The sequence below is a fragment of the Propithecus coquereli genome, unplaced genomic scaffold, assembly GCF_000956105.1.
Source record: "Propithecus coquereli isolate 6110/MARCELLA unplaced genomic scaffold, Pcoq_1.0 Scaffold7, whole genome shotgun sequence".
NCBI lineage: Eukaryota > Metazoa > Chordata > Mammalia > Primates > Indriidae > Propithecus > Propithecus coquereli.
The window spans coordinates 12,028,170-12,036,650 of record NW_012153062.1 but is presented as its reverse complement, the minus strand read 5'-3'; the positions used below and the strand labels follow the sequence as shown (position 1 = coordinate 12,036,650).

The following is an 8,481-nucleotide window of genomic DNA, read 5'->3' as shown; positions in this document are numbered from 1 at the left end:
TTAATAATTTTATATTCTCTTCCATCATTTATACCATTATAAATAATCTAGCTAATAACTAAGTTGCTTTGTAAAAGTGAAGAGCAACATTAGTATTACTATGTCTCTTCATTTTATTGTGGATTGTTATTAATCTTCACATTGTACTCTACAGAAAATATAAAGTATATGTCTATATTTAAGAAATTAACCAAAATTAGAAAGTATAGAAAATGTGTCCCAAGAGGAAGATGTGTAATGTATTTTATAAAAAGATCTGATTTCCCCTATGTTTCTTAATCACTTTTACAGTAACATACGATAAAATGATTGAATTGAAGTTAAACATTTCCCGGATAGGTAACATTGACCTTTGTACAGTCAACATCCCATAATCAGCCAACACTGATCATTTTTAGGAGTATATATACATGGAGAAAAATAAGATAAATGAAAAGCCTCTTGAACAAACCAACATTCGGATCAGGAACAATTAGACAGGAACAATGGTGTTACTCAGAGGTTTTATTTTTCTCTTAATCCTGTACCTGCCGCACAAATCAAATACTTCCTTCGTTAGGCTGAATGGCAATGGTTATGAAGACGTTATCATTGCTATAGATCCTGGTGTGCCAGAAGATGAAAAAATAATTGAACAAATAAAGGTAAGGAAGAGATGGGATGTCTTATTTTTAATTTTTTATTATTTTTAATTGACACATGATTGTTGTACATATTCATAGGGTACAAAGTAATATTTCAATACACATATATAATGTATAATAATCACATCAGGGTAATCAGCATATCTGTCACCGCATTTATCTTTTCTTAGTGTTGGGAACATTATGATTCTTCTAGCTATTTTGAAATATATAATAAATTATTTTTAACTATAATTTCCCTATTGCACCATTGAATACTAGTATTTCTTGTACCCATTAATCAACTTCTCTTCATCCTCCCCTCACTCCTCTACCTCTCCTGGCCTCTGGTACCAGCCATTCTACTCTCTACCTCCATGAGATTGACTTTTTTTAGCTCCCACATATGAGTGAGAACATGTGGTATTTATCTTTCTGTGCCTGGCTTATTTCATTTAACATAATGTCCTCCAGACTCATCCATGTTGCCACTAATGACAGGATTTCACTCTTTTTATGGCTGAATAGTATTCCATTATGTATATATGCCACATTTTCTTTATCTAGTCATCTGTTTTTGGACACTTGGGTTTATTCCATATCTTGGCTATTGTGCACAGTGCTGAAATAAACATGGGAGTGCAGATATCACCTTGATATATTAATTTCCTTTCTTTTTGGATATACAACCAGTAATGGGATTGCTGGATCATATAGTAGTTCTATTTTTAGTTTTTTCAGGAACCTCCATATTGTTTTTCCATAATGGCTGTACTAATTTACATTCCCACCAACAGTGTATAAGAGTTCCCTTTTCTCTACATCTTTAACAATATTTATTATTTTTTGTCTTTTTAATAATAGCCGTTCTAAGCAAGGTGAGATGCTATCTCACTGTGGTTTTGATGTCTATTTCCCTGATGATTAATGATGTTGAGCATTTTTCATATACATGATGGTCATTTGTCTTCTTTTTTAATCCTTTTTAATATTAATCCTTTGTTGGATGAATAGTTTAGAAATATTTTCTCCCAAGAAATGACATTTGTTTTTGTTTGAATTGTGGAGAAGAAAACAAATTTAATAGTGATTAATTATTGTGAAACTTTTGAATGCTGCAGGAAGTTAAAAAGCAGCATGGTGCAGGGAGGACAATGCAGGAATGGGCAGGGGAAGACAGAGGTTTTAGATAGAGTTCTACACTGTCTCACAACCACATGAAAAACAAGGCACAGGGGCTCCCTGATTCCCCAGTTTCTTCATCTGTAAATTGACAGTTGGACTCATATGTTCTTTAAAGAATTGTTTATTGAATGCTATGGCATGCGGGAAGAGAGAGCAGTGAATTCTTAAAAAGTCTCTGGCTTCATGGAGTATATATGCTTTTCAGAAATACAGTTAATAAGTATGAGTAAATGAACAGCAGGTCATATGGTAGTAGGTTGCTGTGAAGTAAAATGACCAGGAAAGGGGGATATAGAGTGTTAGGTGGCGCTGGGTTGGATGAGAATGCGGGTTACTGTTTCACATAAGGCAGCGAGAGAAGGCCTCACTGACAACGTGAAAGAAGAGCCCATTGAAAACCTGGGGCGTGGGAACAACATAGAGGTGAGAGCATGCTTGATGTGACCAAGCAAACAACTGTGAATGAGCAGGAGGAAGGGGAGGATGAGCTGAAGTTAGAGAGGTAGTAGTGCCCAAATCACTGGAAAGACTGGCTTTTATCTGAGTGAAATGAGACTCCACAGGAAGACTCTGAACAGAGGAAGGTGTGCTCTCATGCGTGTTCTGGGATTACTTTGATTACAGTGTTGAGGAAACTGTAAAGGATTGCCACTTGTCACTCATCCTGTATAGACTCTGTGGTAGCTCGGAAGTGTAGAAGGACCCAGGTAGGAAACTCTCACAGGTGAGCAGTGATGGTGACTAAGAACAGGGAGGTTGTGGTAGAGATCACTAAAGTGATGTGATTCTGTTCATATTTTGAGGGTATCATAGACAAAATTTCCTGATGGTTTAGATGTGTGGGGTGGGGGAGGGTGGGGAGGAAATAGAAGAGTCAAGGAAAGTAGCCAGGCACAGTGGCTCACTCTTGTAACCCCAGCAATTCAGGAGGCTTAGGTGGGAGGACTGCTTGAGGCCAGGAGTTCAAGGTCAGCCTGGGCAACATAGCAAGACTCCTTCTCTAAAAAAATTTAAAATTAGCCAAGTGTGGTGGTGCAGGCCTGTAATCCCAGCCACTCAGGAGGCTGAGACAGAAGGATTGCTTGAGCCCAGGTATTTGGGGCTGCTTGAGCTATGATCACATCACTTTAACTTGGAGACAGAGTGAGACCCCATGTCAAAAGAAACAAAAAAGAGTTAAGTAAGGCTTTAAGAGTTTTTCTCGAACACTTGGAAGGATGGAATTATAAGACTAAGTGGAAAAAACTTGGCAGTTGGGAAATTGGGAGTTAGTTGGGCATTTTGAATTTGTGATACTTCTGAAAAAGCCAACTAGAAGCAAGAATCTAAATACAAGATGAAAATTTGGGTGGAAATAAACATTTGGGAGTCAGGGTGTAGATGGTATTTAAAGCCATGAGTTCACTAGGTAAGTGCAGATGGAAAAGGGAAAGGCTCCAGAACGAAACAAAGGACTCTGATTTCTAATGTTTCTTCCAACTATAATATTCCCTGTAATGTAGAAATTGGTGATACAGCCGTGTAAATTGTTTCTTCTGTCCCTGATATCAACACCTACTAATTCCTCATTTTTAATTTCTCCACTGCTGGGTCCTGACATTCACTGTTGTAACCTTCTGCATGGTGTCGTTACCCAACAGAAGCTGATGGTCATGACCCACTGGTGATCAGGTGACTCTGTGGCAGATCCATTTGCACTCATGCTCTATAAACTCTGTTGCATCGTAGAGATGTTTGCTTATTGGTACCTTTTGAATTCTAGAGTGTAATAAAGATTCCCTTTACTAAAGAGGTTTGAAGAGCAGTTAATGCAGCTGATTCTGAATGATAGATTCTTAGTGTCCAGTGTCAAACTATTCTTTACTGAGAAATCAGTATCTGAAAGAATTATTTGTAGGGCAAAAAGTTTGTTAACATGGTCTTCTATTGATAACTACAAATAGAAATTCAGTCATTTGCAGACATGCCTAGATTAAAGTGTTTCTCATCATTCTCCCAGCCTCCTACAAAGTCCTTGCATTTACATCATCAAGCAACCTTGTGAAATACTATCATCCACATTACACAGAAGAGAAAACATGTTCAGAAAGGTTAAATGACTTTTCCAAGGTGACAATAGGTAGCACAATCAGAGGTAAGATCCAGCACATAAGTATGGAAGACTAGATAGACCTGGATTTGAGTTCTGGCTTGGATAAAAATGACAAAAGAAAGTCACTCTTTTGTGAAAATCTGGTCAACTGATACGTGGCCTTTTTTAAAAAATTTCAGAATATTATGGGGATACAAACGTTTTGTTTACATAAATTGCTTTGGTACAATTTGAGTCAAAGTTTTAAGTGTGCTCATCACCCAGATAGTGTGCATTGTACCCGTTAGGTGTGAATTTACCCATCCCTCCCCCACCCCACCGCCCCACACACCTGTTTGATTTCCAATGAATGTTATTTACATATATATCGATTAGTTCCAATTTAATGGTGAGTACATGTGGTGTTTGTTTTTGTGGTCTTAATCCTACTCCTAAAGATACTATCTGACCCTAATAAGATTTATGCTAAACTGGCTCATAATTCATGACTTGAGATGTTAGATTTTCAGCTTCCCATTTTCTTTGTGCTCATTATTCTTCTTGGTTTGAGAGTACTTACTTTTGGAAACATTCATATCTTCATCTTCCTTAATCCAGCTAAGATATTATAGAAATTCTGAGAAGGAATTTAGAAGAACTATTATAGGAATTCTGCTTGGAAACCCTGTGGGAACCATTATTAACCACGCTAGGACAGTCCAGGGGATGACAGTCCTCTAATAGGGGTCCCTGAAATCTCTCCACAGTATGAGAACATATCACTATCCAAGGCAGTAGCTGGGGCCATGGAGACTCCAAAGTAAATGGAATCCCTTCAAGTTGTACAATGCACAACTCACACAACCATACACAGCAACCCGACATCTTCAACCCATAACTCAGTTTGAACCACCAAATATACTTTTGTCTCATACTCACAGAGAGCCATCACTTCAAGTAGAAGGTGATAACCTGTTGAGATCTAAATATCCCTAAACAAAAAAAGAGGAGAGGCATCCTTAGGGAATAAAGAGAGAATTCTTTAACCTTCTTTAGGTCAGTACTGAAGTAACCTGTGCTCTACATTGGGAGCTCTCTTAAGCCCTTTTCCGAACCTCCAGACAATCCTCTGGGCCTTCAGTTCTTTGAACTCTGGCCTTCCGACTGATCTCATGGCTCTGAGCCCAGTAAGTTTGCTGACCACACGCAGTACATATGAGTCAGCACACTGGACTCTCTTAAAGAGAACCAGGAAGAGATCCCTGTAATTCCTGAAGAAAAACAGGAAGCACCATGGAAGAGCCTACCTTGAAGAAAACAACACTGTAGAATGGGACACTTTCAGCAAGATGAAGAGATCGGTATCATCATCCAGCACCCAGGATTCCTCAATTATTTAGTGGCCTTCATCATATGGAATAGATTACCACAAGTGCCTTCCACCCATCTGTTTACCCCACAAGATATAAGCTCTAGGGAGAGACGATTTCTCTTATTGTCATTGTATCTGGGCTCATAATTCTAAATATACGGTGATATTTTCAGTTTGGTGGCAAAGCAACAGCTCTGTGATCAAAATTTTGCCTCTACTATGGATTTTTCCATCACCCCACACCCATGCTCCCAGTCCAGCTGCCTCTCCTGGAGGTGGGGTGGGTAATGAAAAACTTCTTTTATGACCCATTTTATGGACTATCCTCCTCAGCTTGCATCAGCTAATGCTGTTCTCTACTAATATTTCTTATAAACAGTAATAATATCAAGGTTTTCAGACTGCCTATGTATAGAGTACTTAATAATTGATTCCATCGTTATGCCAACCATACAGATAGGTAGTGATAATCCACTGGAGAGATGAGAAAACTGAGCTTCAGAGCATTACATAAATCAACCAAGGTCTTCGCCCAAAAAGTGCTAACACTTTTTAGTATTAGTTATTGGTATCAAGTAAATGACTCCAAAGTTCATGTACCTATTAATATTAATCAATTTCTCTTAATGCCAAGCATAAGCATTTGCCTTTTGAGGTAGGATTATAGAAGACTCAGGTGCCTTTCAATGTGCAGGACTGACAGGTGGCACAGTTGGAATAGTAAGACAGAGACTCTGCTCATCAGGCAGTTGCTTTTTCTATCCACTCTTAAGTTGGGAAATGCCTGTTACACCTGCTCTCTTAGTCCACTCTCACTTGGCCATATTGACATATTTTTTTCCTTTAATAATAGGACATGGTGACTACAGCTTCTACTTACCTGTTTGAAGCCACAGAACAAAGACTTTTTTTCAAAAATGTATCTATATTAATTCCTGAGAATTGGGGGGAAAATTCTCAGTACAAGAGGCCAAAACATGAAAACTACAAACACGTAAGTGTGAAAATCTTCTCTTAAAAAATTATCTTTTCTGATACCCTCCAGTTTTGCCACAAATTGATTAAGAGTCTTTCTAACTAAACATTGTCATTTCTATTTTTGCTATTTTAACAATCTTTTTAAACATTCTCAGGCTGATGTTATAGTTGCACCACCTACCCTCTCAGGGGGAGATGAGCCATACACCAGGCAGTTCACAGAATGTGAAGAGAAAGGAGAATACATTCATTTCACTCCTGACGTTGTACTTGGAAAAAAACAAAATGAATATGGACCAACAGGTAGGAATTTGGTTAAAACATAATTTTGCAATGATTGCAACATGCGGCTTTGAACATGGGTTAAGTGTGCAAGCCTTGGAGCCAGAATCTCTAGGATCAAATCCTTGCTCCCCTTCTTAATAGCTGTGTGTGCCCTTAAAGAAGAGACCTATACTCTCTGTGCTTATTCCCTGTAAAATGGGGAATAGAGGAGTTTCTACCTGGTAGAATTTTTGTTCTATGTTAAACTAAATAACCCAAGTAAACATACTCAGTAGAGTGTCTACAAAAACTTGAACAGAGAGCAGCAATAATAAATGTTTTTCTTAAGGTGTACTTTTTAGAGTTTAATTTTCCAGTTCTCCATAGCTGGATATTAATAAATCACATGTAAGCTTGATGGAAACCAGAGATATAGCAAGCTGGAAAGAGCCATGATGCCAGTTACTGGTTGAGAGAAAACATTCATAGTCTCTTAGTTGTTGATATTATTAATAAACTGATTTGGTTGAAACAGATGAAATTATCTATAACTGATCATTTTGACCTATGAAAGTTGCTATTTGATCTAGTTCAAACTAACTGTTAAGACTGTTTGTCCAAACAAACTAAAGTACATTATTTAACAGATAAAAATGTAAATCATAGCCAGGCATGGTGGCTCATGCCTGTAATCCTAGTACTCTGGGAGGCCGAGGTGGGAGGATTGTTTGAGCTCAGGAGTTCGAGACCAGCCTGAGCAAGAGCGAGACCCCGTCTCTACTAAAAAAATAGAAAGAAATTAGCTGGACAACTAAAAAATATATATATAAAAAACTAGCTGGGCATGGTGGCACACGCCTGTAGTCCCAGCTACTTGGGAGGCTGAGGCAGAAGGATTGCTTGAGCACAGGAGTTTGAGGTTGCTGTGAGCTAGGTTGACGCCATGGCACTCTAGCCCCGATGACAGAGTGAGACGCTGTCTCAAAAAAAAAAAAAAAGTAAATCATTGTTAAAGAAGGCCCTACCCCACATGTCTCTCTATTCAATGAAAACCCTTCTGAATCCCCATATCTTGGAATTGCCTCTCTCCCTTCTATTCTCTGTTCATTGGGCATTCATTAAATCTCATTTCTCCCAAACACTCAGGTAGCCCTGGTCCTCATCATTACCTCAACCAGTTCCCCACTCCAATCTTGAAAGCTCCATCATTGCCTGCCATCCCAATTTACCTCTTCTGCATATGTTATCCTGACCATGTTTGGTCTCCTTGGCACCTCTAATCCTGTGTGCCCTTTTAGCCATACTTTCTTAGCATGTCCAGCAAAGTCAGTCATTTCAACTACAAGAATAAATAGCTCGATTCCTGCACCTCTCTTATCCTTATGTTTCATTCAGTTTACTAAATCCCCAGTACTAAATGATCCAGCCAGTTTATTTTTGACTCCTGTTATGTGTTTTCAAGACTGTTGAAAAAAATTATAAAACTAATTGACATTATTACAAAACAACATTGTCCAAGCTCAGTGAAGGTCTCAAAGACACTTAGGTCTCAAATAGCAACAATATTTTTACTTGGCTCTTCTCAACTCCCTTTCTCATTTCCCATAGCAGCTGTTCTAAAACTTCTACCATTCTTCTCAAGATCTCTAGCCACTCTTCTCACTCCCATCAATCAGTGCCCTAACTTAGAAAACAGAGGCCTCTATGTCCTTCCTCCCTATTTTCAAACTCATTACCACCTACACATCTCCTATCGCACCTGTCTTAGAAGAGGACATCCTCTCCAATTTATGAGGTCAATGTCCCCATCTGAACTCCTAGTCTGTTTCCATATCCCACACCTCAGCCCTATTCTGTTCCTGATAGGTTACCCCTTCCTCTCAGACAGGACTTTCTTCCATAATGTGATATATGTGTTTATGAAAAAACTCACATTCTGCACACCGTGTCCTAAAAACAATTGGGCTTTGAAAAAATAAGGTTAAGAA

The 8,481-nt window shown here is 38.5% G+C and overlaps 1 protein-coding gene across 1 annotated transcript in view; it reads left to right on the top strand.

The window, feature by feature from the left end:
* The first annotated feature begins 485 nt into the window (after positions 1–485).
* CLCA4 (chloride channel accessory 4) overlaps positions 486–8,481 on the top strand; it is a 28,255-nt gene continuing 20,259 nt past the window's right edge. The window contains 3 exon segments of the mRNA XM_012661026.1: positions 486–644; positions 6,105–6,245; positions 6,385–6,532. Of these exon segments, the coding sequence (XP_012516480.1) occupies positions 486–644; positions 6,105–6,245; positions 6,385–6,532 (448 nt within the window).